The following is a 20,748-nucleotide window of genomic DNA, read 5'->3' on the forward strand; positions in this document are numbered from 1 at the left end:
ACAAATTATATCATACGACTACCAGATCAGCCACTAATATGCTTAGTTCAAAGTCTTAGTTATTGACTGAAGATGAGTAAACCGCGATAGAATGGAATAAAATTATGCCAATGCAGATGCATCGGACAAATTAACCGAGTTGGGTTGGTTCCGATGGCCGGGCAGCCGCACAGCGAGACAATCGAAAAATCCCACCAAAAGCAAGTCGCGGCCAGCCAAACCTCGAGTCCATCCATTCCGTTGCTCTCATTCTATCCCCTCGTTCTGCTTCCCTCCCTCTCCTCCTCCACCCACCCACGACCTTCCCCTCTTCTTCCCCCGACTCATCCATTCTCCTTAACTCCGTCAAGATGGGTGTCACCTTCGACAAGTGCGAGACCCGCCCGGCCAACATTGACGCCATCCTCAATGGCCTCGACCGCTACAACCCCGAGACCACCACTGTCTTCCAGGACTATGTCGCCCAGCAGTGCGAGGACCGCACCTTCGACTGCTACGCCAACCTGGCCTTGCTGAAGCTGTGAGTTCAAGCGCCTTTATGTTCCACCCAAAATACATTCAGCCGAAACAAAAAGAGCTCCGACGCGGGGAACCTATCCGGTTTTATGTGATGAAGAATCTTATATCATTATCACGTTTCCTATTACCTGACACCCTACTTTGGGGGATGTCGAGACTCAATTCTCCTGAAACAAAACCATCCATTCGACCTTTACTCTGTCGCATATACATCATACCTAGAGAGAGATGCTAACCCCTTCACGCCTTCTGGCAGGTACCAGTTCAACCCCCACCTTCTCCAGGCGGAGACCGTCACCAACGTCCTCGTCAAGGCCCTGACTGTCTTCCCCTCTCCCGCTTTCTCCCTCTGCCTTGCTCTCCTCCCCGCCCACACTCAGCCCTTCCAGGCCTCCGACGCTGAGGCCCAGGCCGCCGCCCAGACCTCCGACTTCGTCGAGTCGATCCAGAAGCTCGCCCGTCTCTCCACCCTCCTCGAGTCTGCTCAGTACACCCAGTTCTGGTCCACCCTGAACTCGGACGACCTGTACGCTGACCTTGTTGCCGACGTTGCCGGCTTCGAGGAGCTCGTGCGCATCCGCATTGCCGTCGAGGTCGGCAAGACCTTCCGTGAGATCCCTGCCGAGGTTCTGGAGCAGTGGCTTGACCTGCGCAGCCGCGAGGCTCTCGAGAAGTTCGTCGCCGAGGTCTGCAGCTGGGAGGTTGACAAGTCTGGCGCCAACACCGTGATCAAGGTGCCCACCAACAAGGAGAACGAGGCCCGCAGCGAGGTCAAGAGCGAGCGTGTCGGTGTTGACATGTTCGGCCGTGTCATCCGCCGGGGTTTCGAGCAGGCTGCATGAGCGGATCTCAACGATAAAATAGATATCCGCATCGCAACGCAGCCTTTCTCGTTCTAGATTCCCTTTCTATTCTTGCTCATATTTTGCCTCGAACGAAGATTAGACCTTCCCCAAGGTCTTGATCTCGGTCTGTCTTGTTTGGAAGAATGACCACCCGAAAAGAAAAGTTTCAAAAGAAGAACACGGGACGAAGTGTCTGCTTCGGATACCCCCCATGACATGAGCTCGGAGCCTCTTATAACACAACCAAAAAAGATGATGATGACGGGGATAGACCAGCATGGGAGAGGGTTGGGAAGTCCGGACCTGGCGCAATTGGCGTTTCGAGTTTTGCTTCTGCATGACTAGGTTGTGTTTTATCATCATCATCATCTTTTTTCTCTTTCCTCTTCCATCTTACCTCCTATATCATTTTTTACCTCCTTGATTATCCTCTCACCATATTTCTCTCTACGTGAAAAGATAACGCAATTTCACCGAAGATATCCATGTTGTGCGTATACACAAAAAGCGATCAGTACCAGTACAGTACAATCTTTATAAAATCATGACCAGCGATGTAACAGACAACCAGTAGTCGTAGTAGTCGTAGTAGTAGTAGTATTGTATGTACTTTTGATTTCGAGGCCAAACCTAAACAAAAAGAACACAAGTCTATATATGATATATATGTCATCAACATCAAGTCTTGAACGGACATTACGCTTCACAGTTCCAATCCGTAACCCATCATCATCTTCATCACCATCCTATTTCGCCTGTTCCTCCCACTGCACACCAGCCCACTCCTCTCTATAACCGACAACACCGACTTCCTTCGGTCCACAATCCTTCCCGCAAACTCCCAAAATGATAGTCCCCCACTCCATACCAGCATCATCCTTGGGTCCAAGCCCCACACCCTCCCTCCCATCCTCCAACACACTGATAACATGAGGCACAAGCTGCAACTCAAACACGCGCTCACTACCGCAATACTCACAGCGAGGCATGCGACTCCCTCCACCAACCGTAGTAACCTTGGCATTGGGGTTCGCTGTCTTCGACGGATCGTGGAGCCGCTTGCCCACCGCATCAGCATGGGAATAGAGCAATGGCGTACCACGGAACTCATAGCGGAGGACTTGCTCGGGATTATGGCCGAGACGGGTAGAGAAGCGGATGAACGCCTTGTCGAGCTCGGATTCAAAGGTATCTTTGAGCTCCGCTGCGCCACCATTGGGACCCTCTTCTTCTGTGTTGTCGATGGTCACGTTGGCGGGAATAGTGGGTGTGGAGGGGCGCGACATGGTCTCGTATTCGGCATCGAGGTAGAAGTTTGTGTAGGGGGTGGGGAAGTCGGATTGGGCGGGCCAGGGGGTGTTAGGGGTGGTAGAGGCTTCGGGGGGTGGGATGAGGTTGGTTTTGGGTTGTTGTTGTTGAGGAGAAGAGATGCGGACTTTGTCGGCGAAGGATTCGGAGAGGGTAGGTGCTGGAGAGGGGGTGGGTTTGGCGGCGAGGCCGGGGGAGGGCGCTGGGGCTGCGAATGGGTTGTTGTTGGTGCTGGTGGAAGAAGCGCCGGCGGAGAAGGGGTTTGCGCTGGCGGAGACGCTGCCGGTGAGAGTGGAAGAACCGAATAGGCTGGCTCCAAGATCTGGCTTTGGTGCGGCGGGCTTCTTCTCTTCTTCTTCCTTCTCTCTGTTCGAGGGTTCTGGCTTTTGTTCTTCCTTTTGGCGGAGAGGCTGGTGTTGGGGCTCGATCTTCAGCTTTCTGACGGCGCGCAGGGCCCGGATACTGCCTGGTTTGCGGTTGCAGGCTTTGCGCGGGCAGGAGAAAATGTAGAGACGGCGTTCATCGTCGGGAAAGTCGTTGGGGAGATCACCGTGCAGCTCGAGGAGGAGGAGCATGGGCTGGTTGCAGACTTTGCATTTGGCGAAGTCGCCCGGAGGCGGGGTAGCGTCGTCGAGCCAGGTCTGTGAGGGGTACATTGTTAGTCGGACTGGGGGAGAGGGGGATGAAGAGTTGAATTGGATATAGTACGTACCGGCCAGCCTCCCAGGTGACTGATGGTGTCTTCAACAATCTCGTCGGCGGCGTAACCCAGCAGCACGTTGGTCTCGCTGAAGTCCCCCTCATCGTCGAAGGAGGAGTCGCTGTCGTAGGGATCCATGGTGTTGTTGCTGGTATGGTCAAGGAATATAATGAATAATAGTCAATTCGAGGATCAGTAAGGAAGATCCAGAACAATGAGATCCTAGTCCAGACGCAGAAGAGGTTGCGATGGAGAGTTTATCACCAGAAGAGCGCGTCTTTCTTTTCTGCCCGAAATTCTGGCGCAAAAAAAGAGGGAATGGCCCAAACGGGAAAAGCCCCATCGGCGATAGCCCCAGAATGCGCTATTCCTGATATAGGCTAGTGCAGTAACTGTGGTATCGATACATACCCGTGTGATACGTCAGTCAGTACATCTCCAGCATCTCGCCATCGACCGTCTCAATACCTCTTCGTTTCATCTTCATCTTCATTCCATCTTCACTTTTCCCCTTTTTCGGCTTACTATAGATCTACTTCGTCTGGCAAATCTCTATAAAAGAGGTTATAGAGCAGGTTCTTTTTGCACGCGAGCTCCTGAGCATGAGCACCGTTGCTTCTTCAAGCTCCTGCATCTAACGATAGTAACGTCCACTAGTGTGGAAGCATTGCTTCACAAAATAAGCAATTCATCAATTTGAGCATTCATGCATCGCTCATCTCTTTCATATTTCCTTCGGTTTATTCTTCATATTCATGTAGTATACTACGTCTTAGCTTTATGCCTTCCCCCACATGCCAATGCCACCGAGCAGCAACCCCTGGGCTCATTTGGAGTCACACCACCCAAGAGGGTCGCCGTGATCGGTGAGATCATTCCCATGGTCCCCTCATGTACCATTGACAACAATTAACCTTCTCAATAGGAGCGGGGGCTGCGGGGTCTAGCACTGCTTATTCACTACGCAAGTATGCGGATGCCTTGCACATTCCCCTCAATATAACGGTCTTCGAACGCTCTCCATATGTTGGCGGCCGTTCCACAACAGTGAATGTCCATGACAATCCAGCTACACCCGTAGAGCTAGGTGCTTCGATCTTCGTGGAGGCCAACCATCACCTTGTCAACGCATCCAAAGAGCTGGGACTTCACGTTAACAGCGCCAATCATGACCGACCCAGAGAGACCGAAGACACCCTTGGCGTCTGGGACGGCGAGCAATTCGTCTTTGTGATGAAGGAAGCATCGTCCTGGTGGAACATTGCGAAGCTGGTTTGGAGGTACGGGTGGACACCCGTGAGGACCTATCGTTTAATGAAATCGACCGTCAACAACTTCCTCAAACTCTACGACGAACCCATATTCCCTTTTTCATCCCTTACATCCGCTTCAGAAGCAGCAGGGTTGGTCAATATAACTGCCGTTCCTGGAGAGACTTTCCTCCAGCAGAACCAGGTATCCGCCAAGTTCTCCCGTGAAGTTATCCAAGCTAGTACCCGCGTCAACTACGGACAGAACCTTGCTCTGATTCATGGCCTCGAGACCATGGTCTGCATGGCAACTGAAGGTGCCATGGCCGTGGAGGGAGGCAACTGGCTGATCTTCGATGGAATGCTCAAATTGTCTCACGCCGACGTCCGCTTAAACCACACAGTGACATCCCTCGACTGGGAGGCCAACGGCCCCTCAACCCTAACCTTCAACACGAACACCAACTCCGAAGAGAAGCTCGAGTTCGATGAGGTTGTCATCGCCGGTCCATGGCAATTCTCCAACATCACCGTTACCCCACCACTAAAGAAGACGCCGGATGAGATCCCCTTCGTAACACTCTACGTCACCCTCTTCGCCTCCCCGCACCGTCTCTCACCTAAATACTTTGGCCTCATAGAGCCCAATGCCTACACCCCGGAGACAATCCTCACCACCCTCCCTCCGGACAGCGACATCGGAAAAAGCGAAGCCGGAGTCGGTCCAGCTGGCTTCTGGAGCATCAGCACTCTCCGGACCGTGGACGCTCCAGACCCATCAGAAGGGAAACACTACGTGTACAAGATATTCTCCCCGGAACGGCCAACAGCCGAATTCGTTGAATCGATTCTCGGCCTGGAGCACAAGTCATCTTCTAACACCGACACTGAAACTGACACCTCCATCGGCGATCTCTCCAAGCGAGACATCAGCTGGTTCCATGAGAAGATCTGGCGGCCGTATCCGTTCGAATATCCACGGGTCACGTTTGAAGAGCCGCTTCTTGCCCCTCATGTCTGGTATACGGGCGGAATTGAAAGCTTCATCTCTACAATGGAGACAAGTGCATTGATGGGGAGGAATGTAGCTGCTCTGATGTCTCGAGAGTGGCAGGCCCAGGTTGAAGAGGAGGAGGGAGAGTCGGCAGCGGATTCGGTTCGTCATGAGCTATAAAGGGGACGGCAAGGAATGGAGAATGGGAAATTGGCAGGACGTTTCCTAGTATCAAGTCATCTGTTCTCGTGCCGCGCTGTCGGTGCAGGTTTTAATGGCATGGTGATATATGGCACTTATGATGACCATATAATATAATTGTCTAGAGTATATAGTATTCACTAATGCATTGATAATGAAGTCCCGGGAATATTTACACATAACCCTACAAATACTCATTGGACGGCTGTTGTCTCATGGAACTTATTATCTTTCTATTTCAGTTCATAATACCTATTTACTAGGTAAGAAGTAATACTCAACCAGGCGTACCAAGCCTCCATGCAACCACGAACTTTTCCTGCCCTGTTGAAGAAGTGTTGAAGAAGCCATCCCGGTGCTATTTGTTCATTCACATGCTCAATGCATATCCATATCCCATGACCCGCGTAAGGTTGAAAAAGCAGACCTGTATAAAACCCCTTAGAACGCACAGCCCACAATCCGTTTTTGCTCGCAATGATGTTGAACTCGTAACCTAACAAGATAAAAAACAGAAGAAAAAAAAATGAAAAGGAGAATAAAAGAAGATAGAATGTTATGGTATCATATCAAAAGTTCACCCGGCTATAACTAGCTTAGACGGGGAGGGGGAAGGTGCTGGCCCACTCAGCAACCTCCTTGCGGAGGCTGAGGATCTCAGGGACGGTCTCGGAAGCAACCTTGGCCTTGAAGTCCTTGAGCTTGTTGGCCTCCTTGGGGAGCTCGCTCTGGACCTTCTTGCAGAGGTTGATGGACTGGTCAATGTAGCGGGCAATGCGCTTGAAGTCCTCCTCACCCATACCACGGGTGGTCATGGCGGGGGCACCGATACGGATACCGCAGGGGGTCAGAGCAGACTTGTCACCAGGGATGGAGTTCTTGTTGCAAGCAATGTTGATCTGCTCGAGGACAGCCTCGACACGAGCACCGTCCAGGCTCTTGTTGCGGAGGTCGACAAGGACCATGTGGCTGTCAGTGCCGTCAGAGACAAGCTTGTGGCCGAGGGTCTTGAACTCCTCCTCGAGAGCCTTGGCGTTCTTGATGACCTGCTCCTGGTACTGCTTGAACTCGGGGGAAGCAGCCTGCTTAAGGGCAACAGCCAGAGCAGTGATGGTGTGGTTGTGGGGACCACCCTGGTGACCAGGGAAGACGGAGAAGTTGATGGGGCCCTCAAGGTCATACATGATGTCCTTGCCGGTCTTGGGGTCAGTGCTGCGGACACCCTTGCGGAAGAAGATCATGGCACCACGGGGACCACGGAGGGACTTGTGGGTGGTGGTGGTGACAACATCAGCGTACTCGAAGGGAGAGGGGATGACACCGGCGGCAATCAGACCGGAGATGTGGGCCATGTCGACAATGAGGTAGGCGCCGACCTTGTCAGCGATCTTGCGCATGCGAGCGTAGTCGATCAGGCGGCAGTAGGCGGAGGTACCAGCAACCAAGCACTTAGGGCGGTAGAGCTCGGCGTTGGCCTCGAGTTGATCGTAGTCAATGATACCGGTCTCAAGGTTGACACGGTAGGGGAAGGTCTCGAAGTAAGTAGAGACAGCAGAGATCCTGTGGAGTGTAAGGTTAGCATCCAATGTTGATGTCTCATGTTGTCGGGAGGCAAATTCGCTTACTTCTTGGCGGGAGTCTGGTAACCGTGACTCAAGTGACCACCGTGGGGGAGATCAAGACCCATGAGACGGTCATGAGGGCGCATGAGAGCCTGGTAGACCTGCAGGTTGGCAGGGCTACCACTGAGGCACTGAACGTTGACGCCCCACTTGGCGGGGTCGAGGTTGAAAGCCTTGAGGGCACGAGCCTGGCAGGTAAGCTCGATAGCATCGATGTGCTGGTTGCCACCGTAGTAGCGAGCACCGGGGTAACCCTCGGAGTACTTGTTGCTCATGGGGGAACCCAGAGCATCGAAGACAGCGTGGGAGGTGAAGTTCTCCGAGGCGATCAGGACGATGGATTCGCGCTGACGTTGGATTTCCTTCTCCTGTAATCGGGCAGTTAGTACCATGACACCACATTTGCTTCAGAAGACAACAGTGGAAAACGTACCATGATCTGGGCGATCTCAGGATCGCTGTCCACGAGGGACACCTCCATTTGCTACATCGATGAGTCAGTGAGTGCTGCTGCGAGGACACCCCAGATAGAAAAAAAGTGCAGTGGGGTACTTACGTTCCGGTGAGCCGGAGAGAGAGCGTAGGTAGCCATTGTGTAGAGGGATGTGTGAGGAAAAGGGGGGTTAGAGGAGGAAAGAGAGAAGAATGAGATGAAAGTTGAGGATGAAGAAAAGGAAGAAGAAGAGGGAAGAAGGGGAGGATTAAGAGGGAAGAAGAGGAAAAGCTAGGGATGGGGTGGGGGAGGGAAAAAAAGATTGCCTCAGGACCCAAGAAAGACGGAACGTGAGTCTTACACCCCGCCGCCTGTGCTCTAAACCCGAGCTAAGCCCCATCGGGCCCCGGGGGGACGACATCGGAGCCCGGCCACACCTTCACCGGCTCGGGGAAATTATTTGGCGCTGACTCGTCTTCATTACTTAATGACTACAGTAAAGTATATTCCATCTTTGACCCAGCAGCAGCCGACCAACATATGCAAGAAGCGATTGATTTTAGTGATCTATCAGGTGTCATGGCTGACTAGAACACAGTATGACAAGAATCAATCTAGTAAATTTTCCCTCAATCTCGGAATCCCGAACAGGATGCCACTAAGTGGCTGAAGGCGACAGAGAGGCAGGAAAAAGTCAATCCACTAGTCTACCAGCCCAGCTCCGATTGGTGCCGCTGGTCGATCAGCACCGGTCAACTGAAGCTACCATCCTCAATGAAACACGAGGGGCCTCGATCTACATCTGGAGGGCTGATGAGTAGTCAAAATTTTCAAAGAACAGAAATAAAATAATATGAATCATGCCTCGATGTTGTTGAGGTTATGATACTCATGAGGGATGCAAGTGTTGTAGTCATTTTTGCAGAATGAGTTTCATCTCTTCTGAACTGATAATCCTACTATAGTAATGAGTCATAGTATATATCCACTCCACTATTATTTCGTAGCTTCTACTTTTAGATCGCCATCCGTATCACAGTGCAGCCGTTACAAACCCTGCTCCACCATAGATCTTCCAATCCCCATGGCAAACGTAGCCTCTCGGGATGCTCGCACCTTGTGATGGGGACCGTGGTGGCGCTGGAGGGGTCAACGCAGCTTGCGAACAGTCCCCCACCTGAGAGACACCATCAAAGAAGTTCTGCTGGACAACTGGGAGTTTTGCAAATATTAAGACCTGTTCCTTTCTTCATGATCACATGGCAATCTGGACAAGCCATAGCTTATAATCTCGATAGCACGGGTAATGGAACGACAGCAGAACCCCCCAAAAAGCTTTCCCCATAAGAGCATCTGTGTGTCCCTGCAGGTTACAATCACCTGTGCGTTACCAAGAGCCACATACACTGACCAACCTATGGGTCCTCCAACTTATGGTTTATCCGGAGTTTGAGTGAAGATGAGTTGGGCGAAGCTAGTAACCTGCTCAACTGGATCTTCCGGTGTGCTGTTCCCTAAGCCCTTAACCCGACAGAGTCGCAGTGTATGATTCCATCCCAAGCTCGATATAGGTTGCTCTTCACCCTCGGGGTTGCGGAGGGATCTCAGGAGATTCTTCTCGGATCCTTGTCGTGGGCTGGACGCGATCAACGTGCGATCGAGGGTAGTTGGCTTTGACCCTTTTACACATACTGTCATATCATCTTCCGCGCACACCCTCAAGGTCCCTGGGACTTGAGCTTCTTAGCACCCCCTGGGCTTGCCATCTGACCAAAGTCGGCGATGACCGACTTGAGCTTTGCAATGCGGTCCTCCAGCTCCTCAATTTCCTCTTCCTGGTCGGCAACCGACCGATCTACGTCGGGTAGGTTTTCCACCACGGCTTGTGCCTTCTGAATGCGAATTTTGATTGAGCTGACCTCTGTCGGAAGGTCCTTGATATCGAGCGCTGGAGAGCTATTCGAACCCAAGCCGGATATTTCTGCACCACCTGGACCAGCTGAAGGTACGGTCCCCAGGACTCCAGCAGTGTTGGTGTTCTCAGCCCCCGCTTGTTGTTGCGATTGAGGTTGGCCGGGGGTGCCTGAAGGTGGTCCGGTAGGAGCACCAGCTCCGGTAGGGTCATCGGCCGCTCTCACGCCATTGGATACGCCAGCAGCGTTCGTTGGCGGCGATAAAAGACGTGAAAGGAGGCCATGCAACGGTGGAACAATGTCGAATGTCTGTGGAGAAGGGAAAGGGACGGCTTGGGGGTTTGCGGGGGCGTCTCTGACCATCGGGGTCTCGGGCGCGACGGATGATTTTGGTAGGGGAGTCACCGCCGTGGGGGATCGGGACGCCATGGCGGGAAAGGCAATACCGCGGACCAGACACACGACGAAAAAAGAAGAAGAAGAAGAAGAGACAAAAATTCCAAGTATCAGAGCAGGCGGCTCACGTGGGGAAAATGGAATAGCCTCGTTTCGCGGGGGAAGCTGGGTAATTGTTTAGGGAAGAGCCGGGGAAGCCGGACGAGAACGGGAGGGAGAGGAAAGTCGGAGAAAAAGAGACTAAAGAAGGGAGTGGAAGTGGAAGGTGACGTCGGGGCGGAGCGAAAACAAAACAAGTCCCAAAGCGTCACCGAAAGCCAAAGTGTGGTGCCCCTCCCCCTCCTCTCTATTACTATTACTGTTACTACGCTGGTCTTGCGATTGTGTTCTTCACCGGCCAGCCTTTTCGTGACTCCACCTATCAATTCTCCTTCTCCTTCTTCTATCCTTCTTCTCTCTATCTTTCTTCTTCTTCCCTCTTTCCCTTCTTCTTTTTCCACCCATTTTCTTGCTCTTGAATCTCTTCCCCACTTTTGGTGAGTGCTTCCCCGAGCCCATCCCGCTCTATCCCCGGACTTCATTTTGCGCTGGCTATGTAAATTGCTTTGGCTAACATATGCACCCCCTACAAGTTAGAGCACAGAGTATATAGCAAAAATGGCCAAGGTTGATCAAAAGGTCGCCCTCAGTAAGTTGAAATATGCCAACTACTTTCTGTCGCCCATCAATCCACTGATATCCTGCTGTCTAGTCGTCATCGATGGCTGGGGTGTCGCCGGTCCCAACTCCCCCAAGGACGGCGATGCTATCGCTGCCGCTGAGACTCCCTTCATGTCCGGCTTCGCGGAGGCCGACTCGAAGACTGCTCAGGGTTACACCGAACTCGATGCTTCCTCGCTCGCTGTCGGTCTGCCGGAGGGTCTCATGGGCAACAGTGAGGTCGGTCACTTGAACATTGGTGCTGGCCGTGTCGTTTGGCAGGACAGTGTCCGCATTGACCAGACCCTCAAGAAGGGCGAGCTGGGCAAGGTGGACAACATCGTCGCTTCCTTCAAGCGCGCCAAGGAGGGTAACGGCCGTCTGCACCTGTTGGGTCTGGTTTCGGATGGTGGTGTCCACTCCAACATCACCCACCTGATCGGTCTGCTGAAGGTCGCCAAGGAGATGGAGATTCCTCAGGTCTTCATCCACTTCTTCGGCGATGGCCGTGACACCGAGCCCAAGAGCGCTACCAAGTACATGCAGCAACTGCTTGACCAGGCCAAGGAGATCGGTGTTGGTGAGATCGCTACCGTTGTCGGACGTTACTGGGCTATGGACCGCGACAAGCGCTGGGACCGGGTTGAGATCGCCATGAAGGGTATCGTCTCCGGCGAGGGTGAGGAGAGCTCTGACCCCGTCAAGACCATCAATGAGCGCTATGAGAACAAGGAGACCGATGAGTTCCTGAAGCCCATCATTGTTGGCGGCAAGGACAGACGTGTGCAGGGTATGTTTTTTGTTCCCTTTGCTCAATGATGAAAGTGCTGACTTGTGATAATAGATGGCGACACTCTCTTCTTCTTCAACTACCGTTCCGACCGTGTCCGTGAGATCACTCAGCTGCTGGGTGACTACGACCGCTCTCCCAAGCCCGAATTCCCTTACCCCAAGGACATCCACATCACCACCATGACCCGGTACAAGACCGACTACACTTTCCCTGTTGCCTTCCCTCCCCAGCACATGGGTAATGTGTTGGCCGAGTGGCTGGGCAAGAAGGATGTTAAGCAATGCCACGTTGCTGAGACTGAGAAGTACGCTCACGTTACTTTCTTCTTCAACGGTGGTGTTGAGAAGCAGTTCCCCGGCGAGGTCCGCGATATGATCCCGTCCCCCAAGGTTGCCACCTATGACCTCGAGCCCAAGATGAGCGCTGCCGCCGTGGGTGACAAGATGGCCGAGCGCCTTGGCGAGGGCAACTTCGAGTTTGTCATGAACAACTTTGCTCCCCCCGATATGGTTGGTCACACCGGTGTCTACGAGGCTGCCATCCAGGGTGTCGCTGCCACCGACAAGGCCATCGGTGTCATCTACGAGGCCTGCAAGAAGCACGGCTACATCCTGTTCATCACCGCCGACCATGGGTAAGTTTCGCCTCCGACACGTTTGCGCAAGACCTTCTCACTGACATTGGTTTCCTCTTCGCAATAGAAACGCTGAGGAGATGCTTACCGAGAAGGGCACCCCCAAGACCTCCCACACCACCAACAAGGTTCCCTTCGTCATGGCCAACGCCCCCGAGGGCTGGAGCCTCAAGAAGGAGGAGGGTGTTCTGGGAGATGTTGCTCCCACCGTCCTGGCTGCCATGGGCATCGAGCAGCCCGAGGAGATGTCCGGCCGCAGCCTTTTGGTTAAGGCATAGATTTAGCGTATAGAGTAGATGTCATGTATTGTCTGGATACGATTCCATTGATGAAGAAATGAATTGTTTACGGTGTCTATACTGGGGTTTAGCTTTGGAGCGAGATAGAACAGAATTTTGTTTATTTTCAATTTCTCCCATCTTTTGATACAAGCGTACTTCCAATTGTGCCTTAAGGTGTACACCGTATCTCGATCAACCACAGCACCCACACAAGGTAGGTGTCACACCTCGGTCGACAGACAGCCTGATCGATCGACTACGTATCCGTATAGTCTTCTGAGAGTATCCGCAACGATCATTAACAAGGGTATCTAGAACCTCTCAACCTCATAGTGCTGGGCCAGGATTGGCCATCGCACGAAGTAGCTCTGCGCTGCCGTCGGTGCTTGTTCCTCTTCTTCTTCTTCTCGCACGACCTCCAAGGCGACGTGCATCATCGCCTCCGAGGACCGGTCGGATACCTTGGCTGCTTTCACATCCGCCATCACCAGCAATTATTTATCTCCTCGCGTGATAAAGGTAGCCACTGTCTTCCACCTATAGTACTGATAACAGCGATCCGTCTACAATCAAGCAGAAGCCGCCGCCGCCGCTTGTTGCATCTGAGTCTGGAACTGAACGATCTGCATCACAATTGTTAGACCGACTGCCGAAAGCATGCCTGTAATTATGAAAATCGGAGCACTCACCTCAGTGCGCTTCTTATCAGACTTGTCCTGGTTCTCCTGGATCTGTCCCTCAATGCGCTTGCTACAATAAATGCGTCACGTCAGTCACAGCTCCCACCCAATGAGAAAGTGGGGAGAGGAGCAACGGTAATTGAAACGTACATTTCCTTCTCAATGAACTCAAGACGTCCATTGACGGCCATCAAGGCCTCACTCTTCTCCTGCTTCAGCAAGACCGGTCCGATCAACTTGTAAATGTTCGACTCGTCATCGAGGGAGTTGAATTCCTTCTGGACGCCGACGTTCTCCTGTTGCTGGGATTCGAGCTTCTGGCGCGCTTCGACGAGACCGTCAAGCTCTATTGCAAAAAAAGTGTGGTGTTAGTATTTGTTCCATGCTTATAACCAATGGTGCGCATAGCATAGCACAGCACCAGGGTAACTGGAATAGATAGATGACGCTTGCATGCCCATGCTCAAGCACCCCTCCCTCCCCGAATATGAAAACAACTCATGGGATACCAACATACCCGTCTGCAAGGCCTGAAACTCCTCGGTAAGTGCCTGCATTTGCTTTTGTGCGTCCGCCATGATGCTGGGTGATAAATCCCTACTCAGCCCGTGATTGTGTGTGCTGGGGTAGTGATTGATGGTCGTCGGGGAAATGGGTTATCTATCGGAGGGGCAAAATGGGAAGCGGAGCGGCAGAAAACCAACCAAAGACGGTAAACAAGACCGTCTGCCCGCCTTTTCGGTGTCTCTCTGTCTCTTGTCTCTCGTGCCATTCCTCCATTCCTAAGTATTTCCTCTTGAATGTCCTCCTTTACCATTCTATCCTGATTAAGGACCTTCTCAACTCCCCCCTTGGAAGAAGTGTCTATTCGCTAAGAATTACTCATATACGTCATTGTTTGTTCCGTGTTCCGGTGCAATCGAGTCCCCATTCCCTTCTTGCGCCCGCAGAGACACAGACTAGTTAGTACTAAGTACTACTACAGGACGGACGGACGAAACCAGGCAGGCTTCCGTCGTCATTCGCTCCCCGCCTTGAACCAATCCAGCCAGGCAGCCCTGCTTGCTTCCTATTCCTGCGATCATTCCGTAACGACACTTCGATCCTTTTCCTTTTCACACCATGAGTAATACCGACTTCCTAGGGAGGGCGATTGACACCGTCAAGAAGGCCATCGAGCACGACAATGAGGGCGAATACGAGAAGGCTTATCAGCTGTACTACTCGGCGCTGGAACTGTTCATGCTGGCACTGAAATGGGAGAAGAACCCCAAGTCCAAGGAGATGATCCGCGCAAAGGCGGGCGAGTACATGGATCGTGCGGAGAAGCTCAAGAACCATCTCGCTACTCTAGATAATCGAAAAAAGCCGAGTGCGGTGGGCGCTAACGGCAAGGTGGCGCAGGGGAGTGGGAAGGGAGGGTATGTACATGTCTGCCGACATCGCCTTGCGATTGGTTCTGGCACAGAGAGCATTGTGTGCTGACACTACTTGTTCGGTGATTTAGAAACCAGGACGAAGATGGCGAGGACGCCGACTCGAAGAAGCTACGGTCCGCCCTTGCTGGGGCGATCTTGTCGGATAAACCCAACGTGCAGTGGGAGGATGTTGCCGGTCTGGAGAGCGCAAAGGAGGCATTGAAGGAAGCGGTCATTCTACCTATTAAGTTCCCACACCTCTTCACGGGGAAGCGTCAACCCTGGAAGGGTATCCTGCTGTATGGGCCCCCGGGTACGGGAAAGTCATATCTCGCCAAGGCTGTTGCGACAGAGGCAAACAGCACGTTCTTCAGTGTCAGTAGTAGTGACTTGGTGTCGAAGTGGATGGGTGAGAGTGAAAGGTATGGATACCTTAGGGATCTTATGCTGCCACATGTTGGTTCCTAGAGCTAACATACCCACCTCTACAGACTCGTGAAGCAGCTCTTCAACATGGCCCGAGAAAACAAGCCGGCGATTATTTTCATTGACGAAGTCGACGCGCTCTGCGGTCCTCGTGGAGAAGGTGAATCGGAGGCATCTCGTCGTATCAAGACGGAATTGCTCGTTCAGATGGACGGTGTAGGTAAAGACTCAAAGGGTGTTCTGATCCTCGGCGCAACAAACATTCCCTGGCAATTGGATGCCGCCATTCGTCGTCGGTTCCAACGTCGAGTCCACATCAGTCTCCCCGATATCAATGCACGAATGAAGATGTTCATGCTGGCTGTCGGCTCCACACCCTGCGAATTGACGCAAGCCGACTACCGAACCCTGGCGGAGATGAGCGAAGGCTACTCCGGTAGCGATATCAGTATTGCTGTCCAGGATGCGCTGATGCAACCCATCCGCAAGATCCAAACAGCAACACACTACAAGAAGGTGAGCCCGCTATCCTCCCACCATCCATCCATACAAAAGAGAAGAGCATACCACTAACCACGAAAACCAGGTCATCCTCGACGGCGCCGAAAAGCTAACCCCCTGCTCACCGGGCGATCAAGGCGCAATGGAAATGTCATGGACCACCGTAGAAGCCGACCAGCTCCTGGAGCCCCCGCTTGTCCTGAAAGACTTCATCAAGGCGGTCCGCAACTCCCGACCAACCGTCAGTCAAGAAGACCTGCAACGAAACTCCGAATGGACCAAGGAATTCGGCAGCGAGGGTGCTTAATCCAATCCTTCATTCTACTGTCCACACACATCCATCTTTTCTCCATCTAGAAGAAGACAAACGAGTCCATGCGTCCTCCCTCTCGTTGTGTCTCATCACGACCCGATAGATTCAACCACGCTCCCATAAAGTCAAGCCTTCGTTCTCATCCGTCCCTGTCATGGATTCAGGTTTCCTCTTTCCCCCCATCCCGATATTGGTTCGATGAACATGAGTTTGGCATGCATGCTTGGGTATCAGGTGCTCAATTGGAATGAACGAACGAACGAAAGAGAAGAAAAGAAAAATCCACGACCACACACACACACACATACGTTACACCATCGAAATGCTTCCTACGACCTTATCCCCATTATCTTATTTTTCTTTATCTCTCCTATATTTTCCTCTCACCTTCCATCTCGGTGTTAGGCAAACTCTGTTTTTATCATTGTGCAGCAAGGCGAGGCGTTAATTCAAAGTCCACTGTTTTTTTTTTATTTCTCTCCTGTTTCTGTTTACCTAACTACATGACGAGCTCGGTGTGGAATGAAATGAATGTCGGCTGGAAATCCAATTCTTACGTTATGTGCGTATAGACTAAGTAGCCTTTGTGGTGGTCTTTATGAAATGTTTTCCTGAGGGCTGTTGACCGAAAACACACCCACTACTGGTAGACAATAACCATAATATCAATGTTAGGCTCAGACATATCTCATTAACCATTCAATCTAACCATCCAGAACCAACATAACTAAGAATAAGAGTATATGTGTGAGGGATCCAATGTCCCTGGGGTTGCAACTACACAAACACAGAGTGGGTAGCTAGTAGGTACAGTACCAACGACAATTCCTTTCACAATCCAACCTAGGAGAGGACAACGCCTTAAGACACATCCATCGAAATAACGCCGGGGAATCTTCTCAACGAACCCAAAAGGAAATGCAAAATCATTGGAAAACAATGGGGGGTAGCCCCAGTCAAAGGAAAAGAGGGAAGGGAGGAAGAAAGAGAGAGGCTCGACATAAGACGGTTCGAGAGGGCGATCAGGATTTACTGTAGGAAGCGTCTCGCCTCTTCAGCACCTCGTTCTTCGCCCGTCTGAGACCTTCACCAAGCTTCTTCGTCTTCTTCCAGTCTTGGCACATCCTTTGCATGCGGACGACGGCCCTGACCATGGAGACGGCAGTCTTCAACTTGGATTGGGGAGTGCGGGTCTTGTTGCGGTCACGGGATTTGACGCCCATGTCGGAGATCATGCGGAGATCAGCTTCGTTGCTGTTGGAAGGAGGATGTTAGTTAACCATTATACAGAAAGGGTAGTTATAGAAATGAGGGAACTAACCAGGCAACCCGAACACGCTCGCCAAGTTCCATCAAGCCCTTACTCCAAGCCAGGTCACGGCGGAACTTCTCCTCACGCTTTAGTCGCGCACGAAGCCAGATAATTTCCTTGCCTAGACCGAGCATCTCCTTCTCATGCCTTGTCTTACTGCTCTCGCTCTTTGTCCCCATCTTCTCCACAAGATGGTCATAACGTTCTTGCAGGGCTTCCAGCTCCTTCAATGCCGATTCAGCCTTTCTAGCACAGAATGAACGCTCATCACGGATCCTGCGCATTTGCGCCTTGAGCTCGGCCATACGGGCCTCTCGCTCTGACACCTTGAGCGCGAGCGATTCAGCCTCCAGAGTCGATGATTTGAGTAGCTCATGAAGATCACGCTGGTCTTCTTCTCTCATTGCGGCTCTTTCAAGATCGCGATTCTTCGATTTGACCTCCCGTAGCGTTCGGTGTGCCTCAGACAGCTGTTTCCGTAGGTTCCGGAGCTCATCATGGAGTTTGTTGGAGGGTGAAGAGGAGGGTGAGTGGGATTCGTATTTCTTCATCATCGCATCGTGCAGTTCCTTCTCCAATTCAGCAAGCCGTGCTTTGTAACTTCTGACGGACGACTTCTGGTCGGCTTCGCGCTGCAGCAACGTCTTCTCACGCTTCCGAGCCTCGTCCAGACTATGACGAAGCATTGAGAGATCTCCATTTGCAGTCGAATGTTCGTTCTCAGCATGTGGCTGCTGCTGAAGGAGGTTCTCAAGCTCTTGTATGCGTCTCTCGTAACGTTGAGCCTTACTCTTTGTCAATGCAAGCTCGCGATCCCTTCCACCCGAAGCCGTGTGTAGCTTATCGTGAAGTTGGTCGATTTCGGCAGACAGACGGTTCTCTTCCAGGGCAGCCCGCTCGATCTCAGCACTTAGCTGCTTTTCTAGCGTTTCCTTGGCTTCCAACAATGAAGTTCTGTCCTCCTTGAGGCGTCTTACCTCGCCTTCAAGCCGTAGGACGGATTTTCGGAGATCGACCTTTTCCTTATCGAAACGCGTCGTGTCGTCAACTTGATTTTGGGCCTGATCCAGTTGGACCTGAAGCTCATCGCGTTCGGTCTCAATCTCAGCAGCAGACGTCCGCAAGTCATGTAATTCAACATGAGCATTAGCCAGCTGATCACGGAGTCTCTGTTTCTCGTTGATGAGCTTCTGGATTTGACTGTCGTGTTCTGCAGACCCTTTCTGTGTTCGGCCCTTGGTATACTCCTGTTCTTCCTCCAAGCTTGATTGTAGGACAACAACTTCATCCTCCAGAGCCTGGATCTTTTCTTGAAGCGCTGCCTCTGAGCGTCTAACAATTCTCAAGTCCTCCTTGAGAGAAAGGATTTCATTCCGCTGTTCATCGATAATCTCCCGTTTTGATGTCAGGTCATCGTTCAGTTCTTTGACCTGTCGGCTCAAAACAGCCTCCGAATTGAAGTGGCGCGTCTTTTCGCTATCGATGACTTCTTGCAGTTTCATCTCCTTTCCGGACAGAGTATGTTCGACTTGCTCTAGCTTTTCAATTGTGCGCTTGAAACCAGCTGCCTGATCCTCAGCCCTGTCCTTCTGCAACTGCAAGGCACGCCTGGCGCTCTCCCACCTGTCTTGCTCGAGCGCAAATTGGCCTTCCTTGTCTTCGATTTCGTGGTGGAGAGCCTCAATCTCTTCTTGAAGTCTCTCGACTTCTTCCTTGTAGTGATTACGGACAGTATTTGTATTGTCTAGCGCATGGTGATGCTCTTCCTCCAAGGCTTGTTGTAGCTCCTTAATCTTAGACTGCGCTCGCGCCAGCTCCTGCTGCAGGCCACCGGACTCATCCGTCAATGCATGGTGTCGGGTTTGTAGGAGTTCTTTCTCCTCCGCTTTGCGTTGAACTTCGTCGAGTGCTTCCTGTAATTGGGCGGAGATCCTGTCATATTCCTGTTGGGCTAAGTCTCGCTCGTGTCTGGCTTGCGCAGCATCATCCTGAAGCTTCCGCTCCTTATCGTTCATCTGTTGCTGAGATTCCCGGTATCGCTCCTCCACTCGGGCTTCGTGATCAGATCGCGCTTCGATATCTTTCTTCAAAGCGTTGTTCTCTTGTTGGAGCTCACGAAGCTCCTCCTCCAACTTACTTGCCTTCTCCTCCAGCTGGCGTGTCAGTCCACTTGTACTGATAGACTTGTTCGCCATCTCATCGTGCAACTCTTGGAGATCTTTCTGAGCCTGGTCCTTCTCCATGGCGGCTTGGCTTGCGGCATCCCTCGCTTCTCTTGCATCAGACTTTGCCTGATCCAGCGACTCTTGTAGCTCTTCCATCTGCTCCTTCGCACGTTGCAGTTCTGATTCCAGCTCAGTGAGTGCATCGCGTTCCTTGCCGTCTCTGTCCTTCAATTCCTCGATCTCTTCGTCGCGTTCCTCGATAGCCCGATCCCGCTCTCGTACCGACGCCTCGAGGTCTTCGACTTCGTCACGGAGTTTCTCCATTTCTTGAGATTGGCTGTCCTTGGCGTCCCTCAAATCCTCCTGGAGCTCCCTGATTTGGTTGTCTCTCGATTCAATCTCTTCCCGCATCAAATCCATTTCGCGCTGTATCGTATCGTCGGTCGGTCTTCCCCGCGCTTTCTCCCTGAGCTCCTGAAATTGTATGCGGTACGATTCGAGGTCGCGTTCAGCCTGCTGAAGGCTCTTCTTGTAGCGTGAGATGTCGCGTTGCATCGTTAATTTCGAGACCTTTAGCTCTGTGTTTTCCTTGAGTGCTGCTTGGTTGTAAGCGGGTCCGGCCTTTTCCAGTTGCTCCTGCAAGAAGTGAATCTTCAATTTAAGACCGAAATTATCCTTGTCTAATTGATCGATCATCTATTGCTGTTAGCAAAGTTTCCTGGTGACAAAAGTCGTTTATTCACCTTCTCCTGTTCCTTCAATGTCATGTTATTTCCCTCATTAAGGACACCACCGTTCCTTGACAACCCTGGAAGCGGTGTGCTCTGCACGCTGCTGCTTGCAACCTGCGGGATAGGAGTGGGCTGATCGTCAGTCGCGTCCTCCTCATCAATATCGGTCATTTCCATTCCAGGCAAGCCCGGCGTGTTGCCATTGCTCAAATAACTCCTGCCTATATGTCCCGGGGTCTTCGGTCCGCGCGTCGTAGACATATTTCGCAAATAATTGTTCTTCGTGGCACTCCTCATAAGAGGCGTAAATTCACCCTTTGGAGGCGCTGCGGTAGGAAGCTGATGTCGACTATTTAACGCGCTTCTTGTCGATTTGGAAGCTGCGCCTGCACGCGGCGTATGAGTCTTGAAACTCCCGGAAGTCCGCCTTCGACCGTCACCAAGACCTTTAAGAAGGTCATCATCCTTGGAAGGCGTAGCAAACGAATTTTCCACTGAGTCGAGTGCCGTCAAATTGGGTCGTCCCACGCTGCGATAGCCGGTCAAGTAAGTCGCGTTTCCGTCGACTTCGGTGCGCGGCGTGTCGATGTACGGATACGCCATGGTCGACGGGT

At 52.0% G+C, this 20,748-nt stretch overlaps 10 protein-coding genes across 10 annotated transcripts; 4 read left to right on the forward strand and 6 right to left on the reverse strand.

Annotated features, from left to right (window-relative positions):
• Nucleotides 1-350: 350 nt before the first annotated feature.
• Nucleotides 351-1,361, forward strand: AKAW2_70255S (CSN8/PSMD8/EIF3K family protein; the record flags this gene model as incomplete). Its single annotated transcript, XM_041682816.1, has 2 exons — nucleotides 351-520; nucleotides 776-1,361. The coding sequence occupies 2 exons, from the start codon at nucleotides 351-353 to the stop codon at nucleotides 1,359-1,361; spliced, it is 756 nt and encodes a 251-aa protein (XP_041547139.1).
• A 749-nt stretch (nucleotides 1,362-2,110) lies between these two features.
• On the reverse strand, nucleotides 2,111-3,510 carry AKAW2_70256A (small subunit rRNA maturation protein TSR4; the record flags this gene model as incomplete). Its single annotated transcript, XM_041682817.1, has 2 exons — nucleotides 2,111-3,313; nucleotides 3,385-3,510. 2 exons carry the CDS (start codon nucleotides 3,508-3,510, stop codon nucleotides 2,111-2,113), a joined length of 1,329 nt encoding a protein of 442 aa, XP_041547140.1.
• A 568-nt stretch (nucleotides 3,511-4,078) lies between these two features.
• Nucleotides 4,079-5,796, forward strand: AKAW2_70257S (putative prenylcysteine lyase; the record flags this gene model as incomplete). The annotated part of the gene is made up of 2 exons (XM_041682818.1): nucleotides 4,079-4,238; nucleotides 4,298-5,796. 2 exons carry the CDS (start codon nucleotides 4,079-4,081, stop codon nucleotides 5,794-5,796), a joined length of 1,659 nt encoding a protein of 552 aa, XP_041547141.1.
• Nucleotides 5,797-6,413: 617 nt separating this feature from the next.
• Nucleotides 6,414-8,031, reverse strand: SHM2 (glycine hydroxymethyltransferase SHM2; the record flags this gene model as incomplete). Its single annotated transcript, XM_041682819.1, has 4 exons — nucleotides 6,414-7,377; nucleotides 7,443-7,807; nucleotides 7,873-7,923; nucleotides 7,996-8,031. The coding sequence occupies 4 exons, from the start codon at nucleotides 8,029-8,031 to the stop codon at nucleotides 6,414-6,416; spliced, it is 1,416 nt and encodes a 471-aa protein (XP_041547142.1).
• A 1,559-nt stretch (nucleotides 8,032-9,590) lies between these two features.
• Nucleotides 9,591-10,214, reverse strand: AKAW2_70260A (RNA polymerase II mediator complex middle subunit MED9; the record flags this gene model as incomplete). Its single annotated transcript, XM_041682820.1, has 1 exon — nucleotides 9,591-10,214. The coding sequence occupies one exon, from the start codon at nucleotides 10,212-10,214 to the stop codon at nucleotides 9,591-9,593; it is 624 nt and encodes a 207-aa protein (XP_041547143.1).
• A 624-nt stretch (nucleotides 10,215-10,838) lies between these two features.
• On the forward strand, nucleotides 10,839-12,585 carry AKAW2_70259S (2,3-bisphosphoglycerate-independent phosphoglycerate mutase; the record flags this gene model as incomplete). The annotated part of the gene is made up of 4 exons (XM_041682821.1): nucleotides 10,839-10,869; nucleotides 10,933-11,670; nucleotides 11,725-12,307; nucleotides 12,375-12,585. The coding sequence occupies 4 exons, from the start codon at nucleotides 10,839-10,841 to the stop codon at nucleotides 12,583-12,585; spliced, it is 1,563 nt and encodes a 520-aa protein (XP_041547144.1).
• A 314-nt stretch (nucleotides 12,586-12,899) lies between these two features.
• Nucleotides 12,900-13,073, reverse strand: AKAW2_70261A (uncharacterized protein; the record flags this gene model as incomplete). The annotated part of the gene is made up of 1 exon (XM_041682823.1): nucleotides 12,900-13,073. One exon carries the CDS (start codon nucleotides 13,071-13,073, stop codon nucleotides 12,900-12,902), a length of 174 nt encoding a protein of 57 aa, XP_041547145.1.
• An 84-nt stretch (nucleotides 13,074-13,157) lies between these two features.
• Nucleotides 13,158-13,846, reverse strand: AKAW2_70262A (tubulin-binding prefolding complex subunit YKE2; the record flags this gene model as incomplete). Its single annotated transcript, XM_041682824.1, has 4 exons — nucleotides 13,158-13,211; nucleotides 13,278-13,338; nucleotides 13,419-13,614; nucleotides 13,786-13,846. The coding sequence occupies 4 exons, from the start codon at nucleotides 13,844-13,846 to the stop codon at nucleotides 13,158-13,160; spliced, it is 372 nt and encodes a 123-aa protein (XP_041547146.1).
• Nucleotides 13,847-14,390: 544 nt separating this feature from the next.
• VPS4 (AAA family ATPase VPS4) lies at nucleotides 14,391-15,920 on the forward strand (the record flags this gene model as incomplete). The annotated part of the gene is made up of 4 exons (XM_041682825.1): nucleotides 14,391-14,689; nucleotides 14,776-15,108; nucleotides 15,178-15,628; nucleotides 15,699-15,920. 4 exons carry the CDS (start codon nucleotides 14,391-14,393, stop codon nucleotides 15,918-15,920), a joined length of 1,305 nt encoding a protein of 434 aa, XP_041547147.1.
• Nucleotides 15,921-16,948: 1,028 nt separating this feature from the next.
• On the reverse strand, nucleotides 16,949-20,737 carry AKAW2_70264A (putative spindle-pole body protein (Pcp1); the record flags this gene model as incomplete). The annotated part of the gene is made up of 3 exons (XM_041682826.1): nucleotides 16,949-17,180; nucleotides 17,248-20,099; nucleotides 20,147-20,737. 3 exons carry the CDS (start codon nucleotides 20,735-20,737, stop codon nucleotides 16,949-16,951), a joined length of 3,675 nt encoding a protein of 1,224 aa, XP_041547148.1.
• Between the last annotated feature and the right edge of the window lie 11 nt (nucleotides 20,738-20,748).

Source organism: Aspergillus luchuensis, chromosome 7 (genome assembly GCF_016861625.1).
Source record: "Aspergillus luchuensis IFO 4308 DNA, chromosome 7, nearly complete sequence".
Classification (NCBI taxonomy): Eukaryota; Fungi; Ascomycota; class Eurotiomycetes; order Eurotiales; family Aspergillaceae; genus Aspergillus; species Aspergillus luchuensis.